Below are 24,739 nucleotides of genomic sequence, written 5' to 3' on the forward strand. Positions count from 1 at the left end.
ATAGTTGTGAATCTGAATGGGATGTATAATACATGCCAGAAATTTTCGGGTCCAAATCGGGACAGTCCATTAAAAATGTCGGGACATTTGACCAAAAAGCAAATTGCAACAGTGTTAAATATTATAATTATGTATAATAAAATAAAAATTATTTACTTTTACTACTGAGGGCATGCAGTCACATCATAAGTCTGGGACCAGACACAAGTTGACAACACATGACCTGATCCACAACGAAAAGGAATTCTGAAATGTGTCAGGGGGTTTTTTTACTAAGAAAGTGACGCCGATATTCGGCGTCTTCCCTTACCAGAATTTTTCCCCTTAAAATACAATTTCCCCACCAAAAATATCATTTTTCACCAAAATATAATATTTTCTCTCAAAGAAATGTTCATTTTTCCTTGGGGCATTCGACAATTATCCAATTTGCACCATGTACAACGAATTCGCGCTCTCTCTCTCCAGACGAACACACAACATCTGGGAATCCCAGTTATTCTAAATATAGCTCTTAAATAACGTCATGTAAACTGGGCAACTAATCGTAATAATCATGTGACTATTTTACTGGATACCGGTCTTGCGCGAGAAGGGTGTTTCGTCAATTAATTACCGGAAACCAGTCGAATTTTCATCCGGGCTATGTGCAAGCCGAGGTATAAACGTGAAAACAGAAAAAAATGTCTCACAATTAGCGTTCTTACACAAACAAAATAAAACATTCGAACTCGGGAGATACTGAACGCATCGAGGCATTTTTTAAGAAAGAATCATCGAAAACCGTTATAACCCAGCAGGATTCCGAGGTAATCAACATCGAACATTGTGAAAGTGAAAGTAGACAATCGGCAGCTGCCGCTCCTTTCCCTTCCAATACTGTAGCAAATCAAGATCGTCAACCCATTCATCATGAAATTGAAATCACAAAATTGACATCGTCCCCCGGCCCCAGTACAAAAATATAGTTGAAAACATTTCCCATGACACAGAACAAATCGGTTTAAAAAAATATATAATGCAATGCTTTTGGAGAATTATCAATTTTTGATTTCCATACTTGAAGATAACAATCTTTTATTCGTGTTTTGAACAGATGTATAAAATTGTCTTCATGCCCAACACCTTGACTAAATCCATAACTAAATAGTAATTCTCTGATATGACTAGCCCATGTCCTTCTACCTGCATCATCTAACTCTTTTTACCTATTATAACACTGTTAAGGATATCTATGGTTTCCATACGGGTAATTTTCAACCAGAACTTGATGCAATTTGGGATATATGTTATACATAAAGGAAGTCTATCACATTCTCCTAAAGCTAAGATGGCCCGGTTGCTCAAAGCATCGTTAAGTCTTAATGGACCGTTAAATGATAACGGACCTGTTAAAATCTGGGTTAGCGTTAACATTGGGTTGCTCAATATAACGCTGGCTTTTAACGGCCAGTTTAACGTCAGTTTCTGCCTTTAGCTTTAATTGAGGTTTAAAGCACAATTAAACAGTTAACGCTAGGTTTCAAAATGGCTGCTATAGCCGTTCTGCCATTTAGGAAACCAAAGGAATTTCGATTGTCACATCATCTTGATGAATTAACTAGTGAAGAGTTTATTGCACGCTATCGTTTTTCTAAGAATGGAGTCTATTTCTTGGAAAATCTTCTTAAGGACGATTTGCAACGGCAAACAAACAGAAACCATGCGCTGACATCAATCCAACAAATCCTCATAACATTGAGATTTTTTGGTACTGGAGCATTTTATTCAGTCATTGGAGACACTCTATGATTCCACAAATGTACGGTATCTAGAGTTGTTGAAAATGTAACGGATGCCATCATCAAGCACTTGCACGAGTTCGTTGTGTGGCCATCACCAGCGGAGAAGGAAAGAGTTAAACAAGGCTTTTATGCAGTTGCTGGATTCCCGAATGTAATTAGCTGCATAGATGGAAAACACATCCGCATTCAGGCACCTCATGATGATGAAGCTTCATATGTCAATTGGAAAGGCTTTCACGGCATAAATGTCCAAGCTGTCTGTGATCATCAAGGTAAACTTAGGCGTAACAAAAAAAGTTGTTTGTTTCCGGTGGCCCGACCCTACCTAATTTTTTGCCGCCGGTCCTAATCTTTTTTGAGCCCAAAATTCGAAAAAAATCGGACCGCGTATTTTTCGGCGCGCTCAATAAGCGTTCAACGTTATCGGCGCCGTACATTAAACTTTCAACATAAACAAGATGGCGGCGCCCAGCGCTAGCACGTCGAATGCAGCATCGTCAGTTCTTGCGATAACATTTTTCAAATGCAAACATCTGGAGGAGCAAAAACTAATAAAAAATGTTTCTCTCAAAGCAGATGGACGATTTATTCCAGGAACATCACTCTCGAGACAAAACTGTCACTTACACAGTGAAGTGTAAGACGGACATGTCAAAATCGGCTGAAAGTTTTGAGATCGAAGGTAGGCCTACATTAAAGCAGTTGCAAATGTGTCAATTTTACAGTATCTTTATTATTAAATATATTTTAAACAGGTATATATCATGTTAGAATCGGTATGTGTTTATTTATATGGTGCAGTAGTTTCGTATTACCCCACCCACTTATTTATAAAATATTAAAACTTTGTATGACTTGGGATAAAGTTGGGTGAAGGGATGGGGGGTTGAACTATGCTGGCATGGTCCCATGGGGAACCCCTGCTCGATTTTTTCAGAGGGCTGGACTTTGTTGTTTTTTTCGAGGATTTTTTTTCTTCAGGTATATAATTTTGATTTGTTTGTGAATAGCCCGTCTAAATAATTGTTTAGCCTCTCTTTATATCAAAAAGGCAATGCCTTGTTTCAGGTGGAATGTCCGTTGGAACACTAAGTGACCGTTTCCAAATTAAATGTCTGGAGTTCACCTGTATGAGTAGGATGAATGCGGACGATGAGAAAGATGTACAGGAAGTTTTAAAGGAAACAAACAAAAAGGCTGTGGATGCGTTTAAGTTGCTTATGACAGGGGGAAGACGATTGTTTACGAAAAGAAAAACTTCAAGGTATTTAAATTTCATCTTAACAGTGTCAGTGAGGGTCTTTTCAATATATTATAACAGGCTTAGGAATTGGTTCCCAGATTCCCTTGTATCTCCATCAGTCTCTTCAACTTGTCTGCAACTGTCAAATACTTGTACATAGTGTAAAATATAGATATGTAGAGTTGTGTTTGGTGGTTTCGTACAAATACTTTCAGAAGGGTGCGCCTATCTGAGAGGTGGGTATTAGAAAAACCTTCTGATTTTTTACAGTTCGGGTGTTAAAGATGGTTTGTCAAGGAAGGACGAGCTGTTCAATGATTTGGTTGGGGACTTTGAAAAACAGGGGCTAGACTGGCCAAGTAGTCAAGTATCCATGGAAGGAGCTTACTTTATTCAGGTATTTTATAATATCCGATATAATGTTTAAAAACTTATTTTGCTGAATATTTTGTCAGGCACTTTGACTGAATTTTCTAATAATTTTAATCTTCTATGTCCGTACATTTTCAGATATTGTCATGTCCATTCAATAATATTAAAGAACTCTTAAAAATGCCAGGGAGCATTGCGAGACCAATGCACACAATCTAGCCGTGTACTGTTTTAGGAGCTTCTATATAAAATATTTCAAGCGGGGAAATACTTTTTAATTCTCACAAATCATATATTGAATGGAAATGTTGCAGTCTGACATTGTCTTTTAATTTCAAATATTAAAGGCTATTAAAAAGGCACTGTGGTCAAATTGAAGATATAATATTTAAGAATAATATAAGATATAATATTTAAGAATAATATATTTTTATCTTGTTGCAATTTTAGTGCCATGACTTTAATTTGTAAGTATTTAACTGTCGAACTAAAAATGTCTCTAACACTATTCTGTATCTTGAATGTCCTGAGGTGTCGCATTTTATATGTAGTTTGCAGATTTCAAAATTAAACTAACATAGATCTAACTTGATACTTAAATTAAAAAAATATATATTAAAATGTGTGTGCTTTTGTAATATTAAATATAATATAAAAATGTAAATGTAATGTTCTGTACAAGACCATACAGCATTTTATTGGACTACATATTAAATGCATACTATTGGTGTGTGGATTATCCTTGCTTTCCTGGTTTCCTGGTTTTATATCATACCTCACCGTGTTCTCTCACAAGATATGAATGTTTATTTGGCATAGTAAAAAATAGATGTACCCTTGGTCAAGGAGTTAAGTGTCAAGACCAACCTAAGTTTGACCTTGACTTTTTGATCAATGGGGACATAAAAATATCACAAACACATCACTAACATGTAATTATGCTCCTCACTTTATAATATCTGACATTTGCTTTGTGTGTATCTCTATTTTTGTACATCTGTACAGACTGTAGAGTAGTATTACTATTGAAGTATGCATAACATTTTGTGGTTTGGGTGTACAGCTACTCGTTAACTTTAATGCTTTAAGATATAGAGAAATTAACTTTAACCTGCTAAATATTTAGCTTTTTTTAATGATATCATTTTGTAAGGATGAACAGTCAACAGTTGTGTTGTACATGTAGTTTTAATAATACTAGCAGTTTTAAGATATTAAGATATTAATATATTCTGTTAAATCAGTTTGGAAGTTTTTTTATAATCTTTTAATGCATGCGGTACAAATATTAAATAGAACTTATTTGTTAAATCTTTTATATAAAATATTAAATAGTAAAATCTGACCGTTCTATTAAAATAAATGTAAGTCTTTTTTAATATATAGGACAAAAAACAGACAAGTTGTCAAGTTGTTAAAATAGTTTCTTTCAAAAACAGATCCTATGCAATGCTCTGTGGTACCTTACAAGTCATCATGAAGTGATAAATGATACAGCCAATCGCCAACAAGATGTCAAACCCATTCCTGAGGTTTTTAGCAGTTATTCAGGTATTTTTTATACTGAATTTTGTTCCAGTCTTTTATATATATATATATAAAATGCTGGCTCATGTTCAGTTTGAAATAAATAAATATTGTGACTTTATAGCTACATGACAATTATACGCAAAATAATTCTTTTAATATAATATATAAAATATTTAATGTCCAGGTAAGTTCTGAATGGTTTTAATCCTTGAATGGTCTTTGGTCTAGGGTTTACCCCGACTGGCCTGACATTAATTGTTCCTTACCGGTTTCACCGGAGGGGCTTATAATTTTCGCTCTGTGTGTCCGTCGGTCCGTCTGTCCGTCAGTCTGTCACACTTTTCTGATTCTTGCAATAACTTTAAGTTTTTAATATTTGTTCATGAAACTTGAAACATGGATAGATGACAATATGGACATTATGCACGTCATTTCATTTTGTTCCTACGTCAAAAATTTTGGATGCTATGGCAACAAAACCAAAAAAAAAAAAATTGACAATGGTGGTATTTCTGACAATGGTGGAGCCGGTAGGGGACCATATTGCTTGACAATAGCCTTGTTACTTCTTCTCTGTATTAATCCAAGGTATAACAGTTGTGTTTGATAGCTATATTAAATAAATATATTAAAGTATGAAACAAATTTGATTGTAAAGGTAATCCTTTGATGCCATTTTGCAGGTTACAATGATGTGAAAAGGAAAAAAATGAATGGTCAACAGATGTCACAGTCAGATCTCGCCAGTCATAGTCAGGCCTTGTACAGCCTTTTGATGAAACCAGTTGTTAAAAGCACACCTGCATGGAACGAAGCTTTCATAAACATCCAGATGTTAGCCAATTGTATGGACTCGTACAAGACTTACTTACATGAACAACTGGAGACTCAAACAGAAAACCAGAAGCAACTTCATCCATGTAAACCTATATCAGAGAATGCTACTGTTGAGCATAGGAAGAAAGTAGATTTTATTGCACAAAGATATTCGAGAATTGATCAAGTTATGAGAGATGCAGATGAAATGTCACCAGTATTTTTTGATGAAACTTTACATCTTAAAGATCAGTTTGAAGATTCCAAACAAAGATCAAGATTTTTTGAAAACTTGTTTTTGACTGTGCCGGTGTTTATTATAAGATATTGTCCAGGTGGGTCAAGGGTTACAACTTCTTGCTTGATCAAATATGCTGATAACAAACCACCAGAGGCGAAGATACTTATAGATGGAGCCCGTTTGTTAAACAAAATACAGAGCAGACTTAATGAAGTACACACTAGGGCGCAAAAGAAAGCATTTAAAGAGAAGATTGATTTGATTACGACAATGACTCCCGCAGTGAGAAGCATCATTTACAGTCATTTAACAACTGATGGATCGGCGTCCTGTAATCCTGAAATGCAGGAAAGATTAAGGTTGATTTCCCTTGGAAACACAGAAATAGTAGATGATTTGAGGCATCTTAATACAGGTAGACCAAAGGCTTTTGAACCATTCTTTGACAAGCTTGAAGAAGTTATTGAAGAAGTCACAGCTGCTGATGACAGGAGGCATAACACAGCACATCTTAGTCAGTGGTTTTCTGTGGAAGAACTCATCGAATGTACTAAAGCACGGTTACCAGAAGACACACCCGTACCATCTGGAAGCTTAGTAAGGCTACAGTTTGCCCCAAAAAACCCCTTCACTCACAGGGCACTCTGTTTTACTGGAAGATTCGATGTGCAGTATAAAGTTCAGCGAAGGCAGCTTCGTGTAAGCCATCAAGATCAGCATTATTGTGCCGCAATTCTGAAATATTTCAAACATATGGCTGTTGAACAAAAAGATGCCAAACCAGTAGTGTTGTTCTGTGATGACAAAGCAAAGATACCAGTTGGCGAGCCTGAGGCGCCAGTATCAACAGGTGTTAGAGGGAAAAAGACTCTTGCACCAACAGAAACAACGTTAATAGCTCTTGATCATGACATGACAAAAGCATCAATCACTCCCTCTGTCTATCTGTCATGTCATGTTCCAGACACAGTGGACAAATCGTTTGTACGAGGTGTTGTAACAACTGTCACTAATGACTCTGTATTTGAAACCTCGGGTCCATTCAGACATGCAGCGACAATATGTAAAATGCTTAAGAATGAACAGCCCAAGATAGTGATGAAATATACAGATGGAGGAACTGATCAACGAAATAACTTGGAATCAGTCAAATGCGCCAATATCTGTGTATTTAAAGAACTGAATCTAGACATGTTAGTTCATGCCAGATGTGCACCAGGGCACAGCTGGACCAATCCGGCAGAGAGAGTCATGTCTGTTTTGAATATAGCTCTGCAGAACTGTTCACTTGAGAGAGAGAAGCTGGCTGACGAACACGAGAAAGAGTTCCAAAAGTGTAACTCAATGGCGCAATTAAGAGAAGTCGCTGCAAAGAAGCCAGAGGTAAAAGTAAAATGGAGGGAATCAATTGAGCCAGTCCAGAGTACCATCAGGAACAGATTTTTGCGCCTCAAGCTAAAAGACCACCCATTTCAAGCCCTTGACCCCATGACAGAAACCGATATCGATGTTGTCAAGAGGCATCTTCGGGAACTTTTCCCTACATTGGATACTGATAAACTTCAAAAGGTTCATACCAGTAAAGTTCCAGAGTATGCGGACTGGATGTCCAGACATAGCCGTCAAAGTCATTACATCTTCCAGTTGAAGAAATGTCAAGACGCAGATTGCTGTATTCCTGGAGAAAATATCGATACACCTTGGCTGCCTGATCCAATGTTAGATGAAACTGGTGAACATTACTACCCCTATGATGTTGCGAAAACCATGGAAACCTCAGAAGCCTGTCGACCATCACTCAAACAAACAAAAACATTAATCAAACAAACAAAAAAGACGAAATCCAGTGCAGGTAAAAGTCAAACCACGCACGACAACCCATATGGTGATGAGCTGCAAGTAGAAGAACCCACACAACATGAAACCCCGAATGATGGGAACGTTCAAGACACGTCTCTCTACACAACCCAGAATGCGCGGGCTCTTGTCACATGTGTTGAGTGTAGAAAGCCTAGAGTGATATACTGCAAACAAAGACTAACTGAAAGAAGCAGGCTATCTTTAGCCATAACATTGAGTGAACTCGACTTTGTTTGTGGATCGCCAATTACAAAACCATCCAGCAAGCTAACAGTCAGTTGCAGACCATGCGAATGTGCCACCCCAGTAGAAATCCCATATTATGGAAGTGCCTTAGGGCAAACTGATGTATGTGCCTTTTGTGGAAGTTCTGGTGGAGAGGTTGATCAAGACCTAAAGTTGAATTTCAAGACTGTCCTACCATTATGCAGTCCATGTAAACTGAATGGCCTGAAGCCAATTGTATTCCGACCATATGGAAAGAATAAGTGATTGTATCTTGAAAAAGCTGCATAATGGTAGGACAGTCTTGAAATTCATTTTCATAGTACAGTCAAGTTACCATTACCGGATCATTACGCATAGCGGATCACTTTGATGTACAAGACTGCGTTTTGCGATAAATAGTTGAAATTGTTAGATGATATTTTGCACATAGCATCTTCAAGGCCTATTATTTAAACGCATTGATTGAGTCGTAATTAGAGCGTCTCTTTGTCAAACATTTCGGTATGTTTTGCTGACATGTATATATACGACTTTGTTGACTTCTGTCTCGTTTCCAAATCGAGGTTGAACATTTTTTGTGGCCACTTGCTATAACTCTGTTGGAAAGTAAGAAGTTTACCCATTATTTTAAAGGCCATTTAGTAGTCTTTCGGCATGCAAAAGTCCATTTCAGTTTTGATTCATGTTTAAGATTTTGTCTGCGTGTAAAAATAAGACTATGTGCTAAATCAGTTGGCAACGGTAATTTTTAATCAAACTGGTGTTAAAGAAGTCTCAAACCGTTCATTGTTTTTCACCAGCACAACTTAATTACGCTACTGATCCGGTAATGGTAACTTGACTGTACTGTTGAAGGAAAAAGTAATACCAGTTTGTGTCTTTGCCAAAGTTTTGACAATTTTAAGTCATTCAAATGGTCTGCAACTGACTGTTTTAATAGCTTGCTGGATGGTTTTGTAATTGGCAATTCAAGATAGCAATTTTTTTTCCACAATGGAATACAAAGTTTAAAGATTTCATGTTTTAAAATCCTCTTTAACGACTGGGTGCATCTCTACTAAACTTTTACATTGGATCTCCAAGAAATGAATATAGAATTATTTCTGGCAGGATTATGGTCCTTTGTCTTTTTTTTCACTTTTGAATTTATTATTACAAAATTGTGTGTGTTCAACTCCTTTGCTTGACAAATTTTGCTTCAACTTTCACAGCTGAATGTAAAGATGATCATTATGGTAGGACTTCTGACTGCAAACAGTTCAGCCATTTTTCATTTTGTCTACTGAATATATAGTGTATTTGTCTCTGTCCAAGCATAATTGTCCATGTCAAAATTCTAGTTATATTTAATAAGTAAAAATGTTATCATTTTCAGGGCAAGCACAGTCATAGTGCTATAGTGGGGGACATATTGTTTTTGCCCTGTATGTTGGTTCATTTGTTTGTTTGTTTGTTTGCCCCAACTTTAACATTTGCAATTACTTTTGCAAGATTGAAGATAGCAACTTCATACTTGGCATGCATGTGTATCTCATGGACCTGCACATTTTGAGTGGTGAAAGGTCAAGGTCATCCTTCAAGGTCAAAGATTTAGCTTCAAAGCGGCGCAGTAGGGGACATGGTGTTTCTAACAAACACATTTCTTGTTTAAATTTATAAGTATAGTTTGATACAAGAAGCATTAAATTTCTGCTTTTCTGTGCTTGGTGTGATTTGATTTTGTGCTTGTTTATTGATTTTTGTGTGTGTAATTGTATGTATATAATACAAGTCGTAATAAATTTTCTGTTCTGTTCCTGAAATTCATGGGTAGATAGACCCCACGCCACCAGTACATAATATAATCTGAAAATGTGGTCCTTTGGGAACATTAACTGCATCCAAGAAATATAAAAGCACATCCGGTTTGATTGGGTCTTTCCATGGTGATAATGTTAAATGCAACACCACTGGCGTTCCCGTAGCACTGCTTTTGAGGTATTTAATATATTATAAATAATAAATAATATAGAATACACTGCATGAACCCAAAGGACCAGAAAGTATAACAACACTGAATCCCTATAGACACTGAGGGTCAAGCTCTCTGTGACTTGTTATAGTTATGCCTTTTATTGGTCATAAAATGGTATATTTAAGCCGTTGCCAGAAGTCAACATTAAACTCGGAATTAAGGAAAGCAACACATTCAATATTAATGAACAGCAAGTTTTTATTTCATAAAAGCATTTAAATATAGTCATATAGCATTACAGACATCATCAAATTTATTGTACATACAGTTATACACAAAACATGAGAAGAAAATGCACCATGTACGACAATTTCTAAAAAAAAAATATTTTTAAAAATAAAATTATTTGCCTACCTACCTACCCTAATTTTTTTGGCCATGTCAGTGGAAACAAACGATTTTTTTTTTAGGCCTTAATGCTGTTTTATTGTTTCCATTGCACATATATATATATATATATATATCATCTGAAATGAATAAATAAATGCATTTAGATCATGTGCTTATTTGTTTGTACTTGTAGATTTTTATTTGCAAAATCAGCGTTCATATGAAATGTTTTGTTAGCATTGTTAGCAGTGAAATATCTAAATTAATCAAGTAAAATACTAAGGATATTATAAATTTATATCTGATTATTTAATATGTAAAATAAGTTTTACATGTACAACTTACCTGACTTTTTTTTCTTTATCAAATGTTTGAACGTTTATTTTTTGGTGCAAGGTTTAAATGGTAATATTAAAAACATGGGAGATAATTTATTGCAGCATTTTAGAAGTCAAAACGGTCGTTAGTTAAAACGGGTTTCGAAAGGGGTAAATTATGCCTCATCTTAAATAACTTTAAGGTGTCACACTCATATACCAAGCCTTCGTGTTCATGTATAGTTTGTGTGTGATACAGGGAAATTAACAAGTGTCAATGCCAGTTGGCCAGGGTCATGCCATGACAGCCACATCTTCAGGACGTCGGGTCTCTGTGCAAAGCTGGAGCGGGAGCATAAAAACTTTGCAGATGGTGTGCTGTTAGGAGATAGTGGGTATGTTAAACTTGTTTTAGCTAAATAAAACTTATTGGTATATATTCAATGGAAACTAGGATAGAATAGTATTAAGTTATCACAGAAATACAATTTCATCTAGTGCGGGGCTCGAGTTTGCAACTTGCTTTACCAACTGAGCTGATCTTTCGGACTCACGCACAATTAACGCCTCTTGCAATTTAACTTTGACGCAGACTTCCTGATATTCCTACCTATAACATCTGGCCTCATATAGGTCACCCCAAAGGAAAATTGCGCCCGCTGCGGATCTCGAATCCCTGACAGACACAACAAAATCATAGCAGTCCGGCTTACCGCACGGCTGATTCTTTCAAAATACCTCTAGACTTGTATCAATATAAAACATCTCTCATAGTTGCCATAAATTATTTATTATAAGCAAATCATTCCATGTGTTAATTAACAAAGGGGTTGGTAAACACGAATGCCTCCAAGGTTCAGATGTTTATTACAATTTTAAACAAGGCACGAACTTAGTGAAAGATAAATAGGACAGGCCTGACTAAAAAAACAACATCGAACCTCGAATAACAATAAACACATACATGATACACGCAAGTAAACTGTACTTTTATGAAAAACATAATAGTCAAAGGGGAGTAACTAATGTTTAACTTAAATGCAATCTTTAGAAGAGTTGTATCCCATGTTACATGACCTTAATTCATGAAAAATGTAACAAATGAAAAGACAAAATTAGAAAATGTTTAAAATTGATAAAAACTTTAAACAAATTAATCTGATGCACACACAAACAATAGTTTTAAACAATACTAATATGGTTTTCATACAATTCAAATGAAACATTCCCATATTAAATCTAATTTTAATGAAATGGACATATGCAAATAGTTATGGTGTCTGTTCAAAAGCACTGAACAAATATAAACTTTCACCACTTTCAGTTACCAATACAAAGTGTACATGATAACTCCTTTCCTGGCGGCGGATTCTGTGGCAAAGGAAAGGTATCAGCAGGCCAAAACCCGGACACGAGCAGTCATTGAAAAAAGCTTTGGGAGACTCAAGCGTAGATTTGCTGTTCTACACTCTGAGGTATTTTTTAATGAAGCAAAGTGGGTAGAACATACACTGTTCAACCAAATTATCATACAGTGAATATGTACATTTGCCATCTAACAATAACACTATGCATTTGTATATTTCCTTTTTTATTGCATTTAAATGACTTTGATTTCTAATTATTTTAAACACTTGACATTTTTAAAATAATACAAAATATATTTGACCTTTGACCTTGACGGATGACCTTGACCTTTCACCATTCAAAATGTGCAGCTCCATGAGATACACATGCATGCCAAATATCAAGTTGCTATCTTCAATATTGCAAAAGTTATGACAAAACTTTAATATTTCTTCAAGTTTTGGACAGACAGACAGACAGAATGACAGACAGACAGACAGGCCAAAAACAATATACCCCCTTTTTTAAAGGGGGCATAACAATTTGTAAATGTTTATTACATAATTTAACCTAGAAATCATTAAAGGTTTCTATATTTAATATGCCCATGCCTGTTATATAGTTTCAATATTTGCAGGTTAGATTGAAGCCTGCAAAGATTTGCAAGATAACAACAGCATGCGTGATACTGTACAATATTTGCATCAAACTCAATGAGCCTGACATTGGGGATTCTGATGAAAATCAAGACAATAATGATGCAGTATTCAATCTTGCGATGAATGGGAATGGAAGCGGGACACACATACGTGAATACATTGTGAATAGATATTTCACATAATGGAAAAAAAATTGTTTCTCGAATTTATGTAAGGACATTAAATATAAAGGGTATAATCTAACACAATTATTGCTAAACAACATTTAAAAAAAATCAATGTTAATCATTTTGTTTTCAATAAAGCACTGAGGCAACTAAGTCAATGTCACCATTATATTTCAAGATACAAGATACAAACTTTTATTTCAAGTCGGTTTACAATAAATAACAGTATAACAGTATAATATTTATAATATTTAGTCCTCGAAAAATATCCCATTGATGATCTCATCAACAACGTTCTGGTCACGTCTCATTTCCTCTTTCAGCAGCATGCGAATCCTTATATCAAGTAGTTGTTTCTGAAACATAATATTGCATTCTTAAAGACTGGCTCTTAACAAGTTATTAAAACTGAAACTTAATACAAACGCAGATCATTTTGATTTTTTATGCATTAACAGTACAGTAAGATAAGTAGTCAGTCTGAACAATTTAACATTAGTTCTTTTGTAGACCTGGTGAATGTTATTGGTTGAATTTTCATATTGTGTACATTTTCTTATACTGTTAATCACTAGTGTATTACAGTAATACTGTTTCATACAGAAAATTCTGTTAACAGTTGTCATTGTATCAATAGCAGTATAATTATTGATCAATACCTTTATCAGTAAATAAAGACTGTTTTAGCAAATGTATTATTTAAATCTATGATTTGTTATTGCAATTATTGTATGTACTTATATTCAACATTCTAAGTTAAATAATTTTGCATATTTTCCCTGTGAATAATTATAGAGTTCCATTCTGTTTACATTTGGCTGAGAACTAGGTCAGCCATCAGCTGATTGAACAGATGTATTTAAATATAGGTCAGGAATATTCCCAGCACTTTGTAAACACTGTCTACTCTGGTGGAGAATGTACTGCAGTAATTTCAATTTGCTAGTAAAGGCAATGATGTATATTAGTAAAAATAACTTACTTTATTTAAATTTGTGTGTTTATTGATTAAAACAATATTTAAAAATGTCATGAGCCATTTTCTCAACAGAGGGAGTATGTAACAGGGTATTCACATACACTAATTATCATTTATTTGTAAGTATGATATTTGAATAATAATATGGAATACATAATGCCACATTGTTATCACATTCTTACCTCCCGTTCCTGCTTTTCCACCTCCCCTTTGAAATATTGTACCTGCCAGTACTGAAGTTCTTCAGACTTTGTTGCGAACTTCTTTTGTTTCTTTGCTGGTCCTTTATAACAACACTCACTGAAGTTAAAAAAATTATATATGCAATAAACACTAGGCTAATTTTAATCTTGAATTAAAATGTTTAATGTATGACACAATTATACTCTGGTTCAAAGTTGTTACTTTACCTTTCTTAAAATAGATTTCTGAGTGAAGTTAACCTTTTTTATGATTGGTTGATTTGTAAACTCGAGCGCATGGGTTTTTTAAGATTGTTTATACTTGTTTTTTGTAAGCGTTGAACACCCAGTGTTAAAAAATTTGAATTTCCCAGTTCCACCCTCCCAAATAAAAGTAGTTTTTCGTAAATCATTTTATAGAATAGGTCATTGTGATAAGAGAATTGATCGTTTGTTATTGCTTACTAATTTGCTTTGTATCTTTGTTTGTAAAGTGCTTTGCATTTATGACATTGTCTGTTTATTTACATATTTAATATTTGTTTTCAGCTTGAATTGTTATTAACATATTGTATAATGTTTAATGCAAGGAATGCTTGTATTATGCTTTGAATGCGTTTGCATGAATATTCTACGAATTATTACACGTGACTTATAATTGTCATAAATGAAATTGTATGTATGATCAATTTATCTATTTGATTTACATTACTTTGTGATCGATTTAGTAATTCAATTATGATATTATTTGAATTAATTTTGCTGTGTTACAAGGCCAATAAAATTTGACTATCATTGAATTTGTTATTTATTGTAGTTATTACTATATATGCTATATATAATTTCTCACCGATTAAAACTTTAGGAAAGAAATTGCAAATTGTATGATGAAGTACATGGAGTTAACATATATTTTAAAAACAGCATTCTTAACAGCATTTGATCATTAAATAGTACGTAATATAATTATCACAAATAATAATAGTAAATACTGATAGTAGAAGAAGTGTGGTTGGAGAGGCAGCAACTACTACTTAAGTAACTAGCCATTATATTAGTAACTACTTTTAGTAGCATTAACTACAATTAGTTAAAGTCAAAACTACTAGAAGTGGTAAATTTTATTAGTATAAGTAAATACTAAAATTAGCAGTAACTTTTATTAGTATTTGTGTTATTTTATCAATACTTTATTCTTACCTTTACTGCTCTATAAATAGTTGTATTTGTGTTATTATCATTTAAGAAACATTATTTTATATACCTTGACTGCTCCGTTTGTTCAACTGTTCCTACAGCGGGCGCAACTGTGGTGTTGGACAGAAAGTGACGACCATCTGTAAAAATAAACACAACACCATCAGCATTGTGTGTAACCTTTGCAGCTCACGACGGTGAAAATAAAACTCATACTGTACCCGCAAATGGCGCAATGCCATGTGTCTAAGCGAGTGTTATTGTGAGAAATTGGATACTTATTGGACATAATTTCACATGAAATGGTGAGTATTATCGTTGCATTATGATTTGTGAATGTTTGTATGCAGGTTGAAATATCACATAAAAAAACTTGACTTAATTGTTGGTTTAAACAGTGTTGAACATGGGAAAAACCCTGTTACTATAAATAGCATATATCAAAGCAGACGGCCGTTGACATTTCATTATTTACTTTTTATTAATTGTTTCAATTGGTAGTTTTTAAATGAAATAATAAAAAAAAGATTGTTAGAACAAACCAGCTTCACCGCTGTCCAATCCTCCAATAATCCCATTGAAGGATGCCGAATCTTTGTACATTTCGGCGATCCGAACTTTTTGTTCATCGGCGACAGCTGTCAGTGTCAGGGTCCCTCCGCCCGTTTTACGCCGTTCTAACTTTTCACTGGTAACTGCTGCCTTGCTCTCTCTTTTCAAGTTTTGCCACTTATTACTACATTCATCCGCAGTTCTAACTGCAATTCCTTGTGCAGAAATATCTTCAGCAATTTTTGTCCACATATCTTTTTTCATTTTATTATTGAGAGTGTTTGAAAATTTATTAGTTAATATTGAAAATGTTTTCTCATCTTTTACCAGCTCTTCCAATTTTAATATTTCTGTATTGCTAGAGTTAATGCTCCTTTTCTTTCTTTTAATTTCAGGTGAATTCACTGAAGATGCGTCTGCTTGGGATGCCATTTTGGAATTGGATAACAGGAACAGGAAGTGGAAATTTGGAATGGATTGTGGGATTTAACATGGATGTTAAAGTCTTAACGCTGCGTTAATTAACGCTAGCGTTAAAACTTGTTGAGCAACATGAAGTTAACGGCTGATTAAATTACGCTGCGTTAGGGTAGCCTACTTAAAGCGGGTATATACGATCTTGTCAAATATTTATTAATTAATATAAAAGGTGTAAAAAACTTATTATACATATATTTCAATATAAACTAAAATAAAAGTTAAGAAGAACATGTGTCGAAAAATGCTAAATAAGCCAGATATTTAATTCTGAAATCGAAAAAGGCTGTACAGCCTAATTCGCCAACATGTATATCATGCATGTACGATGTGAATCTAAATTTAGTTTAACGGTTCATTTGAAATTCCTGCAGCGATATCGATTCATACGACACACGAACACTTACTAAAAAGACGAATGCATCGGTTATTATAGGAAAATAATTACGAATTATCTTCGTCACAATCGGCTCGGGGCGCTAATTTGTATTTGCTGCATTTTATGAAATTCGTCTTAAATGCATCATTTTTCTTGCATATTGTGTGTTATTATAACATATTTGTATCAATATTTTACAATTCAGCACATATAAAAATCGTATATACCCGCTTTAACAGAGGTAAAGCTTAACGGTAATGTTATCTTAACGATGCTTTGAGCAACCGGGCCCTGATGGCCCGGTTGCTCAAAGCATCGTTAAGTCTTAATGGACCGTTAAATGATAACGGACCTGTTAAAATCTGGGTTAGCGTTAACATTGGGTTGCTCAAAATAACGCTGGCTTTTAACGGCCAGTTTAACGTCAGTTTCTGTCTTTAACTTTAATTGAGGTTTAAAGCGCAATTAAACAGTTAACGCTAGGTTTCAAAATGGCTGCTATAGCTGTTCTGCCATTTGGGAAACCAAAGGAATTTCGATTGTCACATCATCTTGACGAATTAACTAGTGAAGAGTTTATTGCACGTTATCGTTTTTCTAAGAATGGAGTCTCTTTCTTGGAAAATCTTCTTAAGGACGATTTGCAACAGCAAACAAACAGAAACCATGCGCTGACATCAATCCAACAAATCCTCATAACATTGAGATTTTTTGGTACTGGAGCATTTTATTCAGTCATTGGAGACACTCTAGGATTCCACAAATGTACGGTATCTAGAGTTGTTGAAAATGTAACGGATGCCATCATCAAGCACTTGCACGAGTTCGTTGTGTGGCCATCACCAGCGGAGAAGGAAAGAGTTAAACAAGGCTTTTATGCAGTTGCTGGATTCCCGAATGTAATTGGCTGCATAGATGGAAAACACATCCGCATCCAGGCACCTCATGATGATGAAGCTTCATATGTCAATTGGAAAGGCTTTCACAGCATAAATGTCCAAGCTGTCTGTGATCATCAAGGTAAACTTAATGCTGTTTTATTGTTTCCATTGCACATATAAATATATATATATATCATCTGAAATGAATAAATAAATGCATTTAGATCATGTGCTTATTTGTTTGTACTTGTAGAATTTTATTTGCAAAATCAGCGTTCATATGAAATGTTTTGTTAGCATTGTTAGCAGTGAAATATCTAAATAAATTAAGTAAAATACCAAGGATATTATAAATTTATATCTGATTATTTAATATGTAAAATAAGTTTTACATGTACAACTTACCTGTTTTTTTTTTCTTTATCAAATGTTTGAACGTTTATTTTTTGGTGCAAGGTTTAAATGGTAATATTAAAAACATGGGAGATAATTTATTGCAGCATTTTAGTAGTCAAAACGGTCGTTAGTTAAAACGGGTTTCGAAAGGGGTAAATTATGCCTCATCTTAAATAACTTTAAGGTGTCACACTCAAATACAAAGCCTTCGTGTTCATGTATAGTTTGTGTGTGATACAGGGAAATTTACAAGTGTCAATGCCAGTTGGCCAGGGTCATGCCATGACAGCCACATCTTCAGGACGTCGTGTCTCTGTGCAAAGCTGGAGCGGGAGCATAAAAACTTTGCAGATGGTGTGCTGTTAGGAGATAGTGGGTATGTTAAACTTGTTTTAGCTAAATAAAACTTATTGGTATATATTCAATGGAAACTAGGATAGAATAGTATTAAGTTATCACAGAAATAAAATTTCATCTAGTGCGGGGCTCGAGTTTGCAACTTGCTTTACCAACTGAGCTGATCTTTCGGACTCACGCACAATTTACGCCTCTTGCAATTTAACTTTGACGCAGACTTCCTGATATTCCTACCTATAACATCTGGCCTCATATAGGTCACCCCAAAGGAAAATTGCGCCCGCTGCGGATCTCGAATCCCTGACAGACACAACAAAATCATAGCAGTCCGGCTTACCGCACGGCTGATTCTTTCAAAATACCTCTAGACTTGTATCAATATAAAACATCTCTCATAGTTGCCATAAATTATATATTATAAGCAAATCATTCCATGTGTTAATTAACAAAGGGGTTGGTAAAAACGAATGCCTCCAAGGTTCAGATGTTTATTACAATTTAAAAAAAGGCACGAACTTAGTGAAAGAGAAATAGGACAGGCCTGACTAAAAAAACAACATCGAACCTCGAATAACAATAAACACATACATGATACACGCAAGTAAACTGTACTTTTATGAAAAACATAATAGTCAAAGGAGAGTAACTAATGTTTAACTTAAATGCAATCTTTAGAAGAGTTGTATCCCATGTTACATGACCTTTATTCATGAAAAATGTAACAAATGAAAAGACAAAATTAGAAAATGTTTAAAATTGATAAAAACTTTAAACAAATTAATCTGATGCACACACAAACAATAGTTTTAAACAATACTTATATGGTTTTCATACAATTCAAATGAAACATTCCCATATTAAATCTTATTTTAATGAAATGGACATATGCAAATAGTTATGGTGTCTGTTCAAAAGCACTGAACAAATATAAACTTTCACCACTTTCAGTTACCAATGCATAGTGTACATGATGACTCCTTTCCTGGCGACGGATCTGAGGTATTTTTTAATGAAGCAAATGGGGTAGAACATACACTGTTCAACCAAATTATCATACAGTGAATATGTACATTTGCCATCTAACAATAACACTATGCATTTGTATATTTCCTTTTTTATTGCATTTAAATGACTTTGATTTCTAATTATTTTAAACACTTGACATTTTTAAAATAATACAAAATATATTTGACCTTTGACCTTGACGGATGACCTTGACCTTTCACCATTCAAAATGTGCAGCTCCATGAGATACACATGCATGCCAAATATCAAGTTGCTATCTTCAATATTGCAAAAGTTATGACAAAACTTTAAGATTTCTTAAAGTTTTGGACAGACAGACAGACAGACAGACAGAATGACAGACAGACAGACAGGCCAAAAACAATATACCCCCTTTTATAAAGGGGGCATAACAATTTGTAAATGTTCATTACATAATTTAACCTAGAAATCATTAAAGGTTTCTATATTTAATATGCCCATACCTGTTATATAATTTCAATATCTGCAGGTTAGATTGAAGCCTGCAAAGATTTGCAAGATAACAACAGCATGCGTGATACTGTACAATATTTGCATCAAACTCAATGAGCCTGACATTGGGGATTCTGATGAAAATCAAGACAATAATGATGCAGTATTCAATCTTGCGATGAATGGGAATGGAAGCGGGACACACATACGTGAATACATTGTGAATAGATATTTCACATAATGGAAAAAAATTGTTTCTCGAATTTATGTAAGGACATTAAATATAAAGGGTATAATCTAACACAATTATTGCTAAACAACATTTAAAATAATCAATGTTAATCATTTTGTATTCAATAAAGCACTGAGGCAACTAAGTCAATGTCACCATTATATTTCAAGATACAAGATACAAACTTTTATTTCAAGTCGGTTTACAATAAATAACAGTATAACAGTATAATATTTATAATATTTAGTCCTCGAAAAATTTCCCATTGATGATCTCATCAACAACGTTCTGGTCACGTCTCATTTCCTCTTTCAGCAGCATGCGAATCCTTATATCAAGTAGTTGTTTCTGAAACATAATATTGCATTCTTAAAGACTGGTTTTTAACAAGTTATTAAAACTGAAACTTAATACAAACGTAGATCATTTTGATTTTTTATGCATTAACAGTACAGTAAGATAAGTAGTCAGTCTGAACAATTTAACATTAGTTCTTTTGTAGACCTGGTGAATGTTATTGGTTGAATTTTCATATTGTGTACATTTTCTTATACTGTTAATCACTAGTGTATTACAGTAATACTGTTTCATACAGAAAATTCTGTTAACAGTTGTCACTGTTTCAATAGCAGTATAATTATTGATCAATACCTTTATCAGTAAATAAAGACTGTTTTAGCAAATGTATTATTTAAATCTATGATTTGTTATTGCAATTATTTTATGTACTTAGATTCAACATACTAAGTTAAATAATTTTGCATATTTTCCCTGTGAATAATTATAGAGTTCCATTCTGTTTACATGTGGCTGAGAACTAGGTCAGCCATCAACTGATTGAACAGATGTATTTAAATATAGGTCAGGAATATTCCCAGCACTTTGTAAACACTGTCTACTCTGGTGGAGAATGTACTGCAGTAATTTCAATTTTCTAGTAAAGGCAAAGGTGTATATTAGTAAGAATAATTTACTTTATTTAAATTTGTGTGTTTATTGATTAAAAAAATATTTAAAAAATGTCATGAGCCATTTTCTCAACAGAGGGAGTATGTGACAGGGTATTCACATACACTAATTATCATTTATTTGTAAGTATGATATTTGAATAATAATATGGAATACATAATGCCACATTGTTATCACATTCTTACCTCCCGTTCCTGCTTTTCCACCTCCCCTTTGAAATATTGTACCTGCCAGTACTGAAGTTCTTCAGACTTTGTTGCGAACTTCTTTTGTTTCTTTGCTGGCCCTTTATAACAACACTCACTGAAGTTAAAAAAATTATATATGCAATAAACACTAGGCTAATTTTAATCTTGAATTAAAATGTTTAATGTATGACACAATTATACTCTGGTTCAAAGTTGTTACTTTACCTTTCTTAAAATAGATTTCTGAGTGAAGTTAACCTTTTTTATGATTGGTTGATTTGTAAACTCGAGCGCATGGGTTTTTTAAGATTGTTTATACTTGTTTTTTGTTAGCGTTGAACACCCAGTGTTAAAAAATTTGAATTTCCCAGTTCCACCCTCCCAAATAAAAGTAGTTTTGCGTAAATCATTTTATAGAATAGGTCATTGTGATAAGAGAATTGATCATTTGTTATTGCTTACTAATTTGCTTTGTATCTTTGTTTGTAAAGTGCTTTGCATTTATGACATTGTCTGTTTATTTACATATTTAATATTTGTTTTCAGCTTGAATTGTTATTAACATATTGTATAATGTTTAATGCAAGGAATGCTTGTATTATGCTTTGAATGCGTTTGCATGAATATTCTACGAATTATTACACGTGACTTATAATTGTCATAAATGAAATTGTATGCATGATCAATTTATCTATTTGATTTACATTACTTTGTGTTCGATTTAGTAATTCAATTATGATATTATTTGAATTAATTTTGCTGTGTTACAAGGTCAATAAAATTTGACTATCATTGAATTTGTTATTTATTGTAGTTATTACTATATATGCTATATATAATTTCTCACCGATTAAAACTTAAGGAAAGAAATTGCAAATTGTATGATGAAGTACATGGAGTTTACATATATTTTAAATACAGCATTCTTAACAGCATTTGATCATTAAATAGTACGTAATTTAATTATCACAAATAATAATAGTAAATACTGATAGTAGAAGAAGTGTGGTTGGAGAGGCAGCAACTACTACTTAAGTAACTAGCCATTATATTAGTAACTACTTTTAGTAGCATTAACTACAATTAGTTAAAGTCAAAACTACTAGAAGTGGTAAATTTTATTAGTATAAGTAAATACCCAAATTAGCAGTAACTTTTATTAGTATTTGTGTAATTTTATCAATACTTTATTCTTACCTTTACTGCTACATAAATAGTTGTATTTGTGTTATTATTATTTAAGAAACATTATTTTATATACCTTGTCTGCTCCGTTTGTTCAACTGTTCCTACAGAGGGCGCAACTGTGGTGTTGGACAGAAAGTGACGACCATCTGTAAAAATAAACACAACACCATCAGCATTGTGTGTAACCTTTGCAGCTCACGACGGTGAAAATAAAACTCATACTGTACCCGCAAATGGCGCAATGCCATGTGTCAAAGCGAGTGTTATTGTGAGAAATTGGATACTTATTGGACATAATTTCACATGAAATGGTGAGTATTATTGTTGCATTATGATTTGTGATTGTTTGTATGCAGTTTGAAATATCACATCAACAAAACTTGACTTAATTGTTGGTTTAAACAGTGTTGAACATTGGAAAAACCCTATTACTATAAATAACATATATCAAAGCAGACGGCCGTTGACATTTCATTATTTACTTTTTATTAATTGTTTCAATTGGTAGTTTTTAAATGAAATAATAAAAAAAAAGATTGTTAGAACAAACCAGCTTCATCGCTGTCCAATCCTCCAATAATCCCATTGAAGGATGCCGAATCTTTTCATTTCGGCGATCCGAACTTTTTGTTCATCAGCGACAGCTGTCAGTGTCAGGGTCCCTCCGCCCGTTTTACGCCGTTCTAACTTTTCACTGGTAACTGCTGCCTTGCTCTCTCTTTTCAAGTTTTGCCACTTATTACTACATTCATCCGCAGTTCTAACTGCAATTCCTTGTGCAGAAATATCTTCAGCAATTTTTGTCCACATATCTTTTTTCATTTTATTATTGAGAGTGTTTGAAAATTTATTAGTTAATATTGAAAATGTTTTCTCATCTTTTACCAGCTCTTCCAATTTTAATATTTCTGTATTGCTAAAGTTAATGCTCCTTTTCTTTCTTTTAATTTCAGGTGAAGTCACTGAAGATGCGTCTGCTTGGGATGCCATTTTGGAATTGGATAACAGGAACAGGAAGTGGAAATTTGGAATGGATTGTGGGATTTAACATGGATGTTAAAGTCTTAACGCTGCGTTAATTAACGCTAGCGTTAAAACTTGTTGAGCAACATGAAGTTAACGGCTGATTAAATTACGCTGCGTTAGGGTAGCCTACTTAACAGAGGTAAAGCTTAACGGTAATGTTATCTTAACGATGCTTTGAGCAACCGGGCCCTGCAGGACTAAAGAGCTCCAGTTTAAAACAAGAATGTAATTAAAGAAAGAAATAAAAGTAAAAAAATAAGTTAACCCCACCTGGGATCGAACCACTGACAATTGTATAATGAACCAACTCGGTCATATCTGATGATACTGATAACAAAAATATTGAGTTGTGATAATAGCATCATCGGTGTTGCTATACATATATCCTCGGTTAAATTAACCCCTAAAAATGGTAGAGTTGGCAAAGTATTTGTTCTTATTACGGCACGTCTGTCTTTGACTATTTCTTGACAAAACGATACAGCTTTTGAAGTGTATAGGATTTACCGTGTATGTTTTAACGTATTTGGTGATTATTTTCGGTTAAACTTTTTTCCAATAGTGTCTCGTCTGAGTATCAATTTTACAGCGATGATAAGTTTAAACGGGACAATGTGTTATGAGGGAAATTTCGTTCATATAGTTTTACCTGTATTTCATAATAGTGTGTTACATTTACATTAATCAAGTAGATCGTCAATTAATGACGTGTTGAATAGTTAATGGAACCATTCGCGGTGTGGCGGACCCGTTATTTTCTAAAGCAGGTGTGTATAAAACAAACCCTAGTTTCAGACAGAATGGTTTGATAACGAATGCGATGCTGCACAAAATTATTTGAACCACGACGCTTTACGTATTTTTTACGTGAGTAAAACATATATAAATCGAGAACGTTTTTGTACAAGTACGACACAGCATACGGACTTAATTCGCAAGAAGAAAGCCTGTTGTTCTAAGAAAACATGTTGGAGATTAAACAATTAAGAAAACACAAACAAATGGAATGTTTGCAACGTTTAAAATCAAATGATCATAACAAATAAAATATCTTAAGAAGTAATTTCCAAGTTTTTCGAAAACCTAATTAACGGTATGTGTGTTTTAGTATTACTGAAGCAGACAATTTATTTTTAAATAATGACTTCAACCTAATTCTGCATTTCAAGAACTTGACGTACCTTTTCTGTTGAATAACTTAACTATTGTTTGGATAAGAAGTGGCTATTTACGGAGAGTCACCGGCTGAAGTTAAAGCACAATTTATAACTTATATTTATATTGCAATTATTGGGGGCTAAATGTAAATGTTAAGACTTTAACTATTTAAGCACAGTGTTAAATTATAC

The 24,739-nt window shown here is 33.8% G+C and overlaps 3 protein-coding genes across 7 annotated transcripts; 2 read left to right on the forward strand and 1 right to left on the reverse strand.

Moving 5' to 3' along the window:
• The first annotated feature begins 333 nt into the window (after window positions 1–333).
• On the forward strand, window positions 334–20,173 carry LOC127882144 (putative nuclease HARBI1). Of its 4 annotated transcripts, none has more exons than XR_008050420.1 (4): window positions 334–2,056; window positions 10,995–11,130; window positions 12,060–12,210; window positions 19,825–20,173. XR_008050420.1 is itself a non-coding variant. In XM_052430614.1 (4 exons), the coding sequence occupies exons 1-4, from the start codon at window positions 17,166–17,168 to the stop codon at window positions 19,832–19,834; spliced, it is 726 nt and encodes a 241-aa protein (XP_052286574.1). In that variant the 3' UTR covers window positions 19,835–20,173. The 4 variants fall into 4 exon arrangements, 2 of the variants coding, with proteins under 2 accessions (XP_052286574.1, XP_052286573.1); XM_052430614.1 differs by lacking the exons at window positions 334–2,056; window positions 10,995–11,130; window positions 12,060–12,210 and adding exons at window positions 17,166–17,694; window positions 18,192–18,327; window positions 19,257–19,307; XR_008050421.1 differs by lacking the exons at window positions 334–2,056; window positions 19,825–20,173 and adding an exon at window positions 12,720–12,847 and having other exon boundaries at window positions 10,673–11,130.
• Window positions 2,081–9,869, forward strand: LOC127882125 (uncharacterized). 2 transcript variants are annotated; one of them, XM_052430584.1, is made up of 5 exons: window positions 2,081–2,466; window positions 2,853–3,048; window positions 3,298–3,424; window positions 4,839–4,950; window positions 5,613–9,869. In XM_052430584.1, exons 1-5 carry the CDS (start codon window positions 2,343–2,345, stop codon window positions 8,336–8,338), a joined length of 3,285 nt encoding a protein of 1,094 aa, XP_052286544.1. In that variant the 5' UTR covers window positions 2,081–2,342; the 3' UTR covers window positions 8,339–9,869. The 2 variants fall into 2 exon arrangements, with proteins under 2 accessions (XP_052286544.1, XP_052286545.1); XM_052430585.1 differs by lacking the exons at window positions 2,081–2,466; window positions 2,853–3,048 and adding an exon at window positions 3,850–3,866.
• Window positions 11,504–16,250, reverse strand: LOC127882146 (uncharacterized). The gene is made up of 4 exons (XM_052430615.1): window positions 15,809–16,250; window positions 15,334–15,406; window positions 14,070–14,187; window positions 11,504–13,264 (listed from the first exon to the last, which is right to left on the reverse strand). The coding sequence occupies exons 1-4, from the start codon at window positions 16,248–16,250 to the stop codon at window positions 13,160–13,162; spliced, it is 738 nt and encodes a 245-aa protein (XP_052286575.1). The 3' UTR covers window positions 11,504–13,159.
• Window positions 20,174–24,739: the final 4,566 nt, after the last annotated feature.

Source organism: Dreissena polymorpha, chromosome 5 (genome assembly GCF_020536995.1).
Source record: "Dreissena polymorpha isolate Duluth1 chromosome 5, UMN_Dpol_1.0, whole genome shotgun sequence".
NCBI classification, from domain to species: Eukaryota; Metazoa; Mollusca; class Bivalvia; order Myida; family Dreissenidae; genus Dreissena; species Dreissena polymorpha.

Bases quoted from the DNA above. Each gene is read 5' to 3' on its own strand.
- LOC127882146 (XM_052430615.1), bottom strand. From the start codon at position 16,250: ATGGCATCCCAAGCAGACGCATCTTCAGTGAATTCACCTGAAATTAAA. The intron at 15,407-15,808 runs GTTTGTTCTAAC...TTATTTTTACAG, and splicing joins ATTGGACAGCGGTGAAGCTG to ATGGTCGTCACTTTCTGTCC. The intron at 13,265-14,069 runs GTAAGAATGTGA...ATTATGTTTCAG, and splicing joins TGGAAAAGCAGGAACGGGAG to AAACAACTACTTGATATAAG.
- LOC127882144 (XM_052430613.1), top strand. From the start codon at position 17,166: ATGGCTGCTATAGCTGTTCTGCCATTTGGGAAACCAAAGGAATTTCGA. The intron at 17,695-18,191 runs GTAAACTTAATG...TGTGTGATACAG, and splicing joins AGCTGTCTGTGATCATCAAG to GGAAATTTACAAGTGTCAAT. The intron at 18,328-19,256 runs GTATGTTAAACT...CACCACTTTCAG, and splicing joins GTGCTGTTAGGAGATAGTGG to TTACCAATGCATAGTGTACA.
- LOC127882125 (XM_052430584.1), top strand. From the start codon at position 2,343: ATGTTTCTCTCAAAGCAGATGGACGATTTATTCCAGGAACATCACTCT. The intron at 3,049-3,297 runs GTATTTAAATTT...GATTTTTTACAG, and splicing joins ACGAAAAGAAAAACTTCAAG to TTCGGGTGTTAAAGATGGTT. The intron at 4,951-5,612 runs GTATTTTTTATA...GCCATTTTGCAG, and splicing joins GGTTTTTAGCAGTTATTCAG to GTTACAATGATGTGAAAAGG.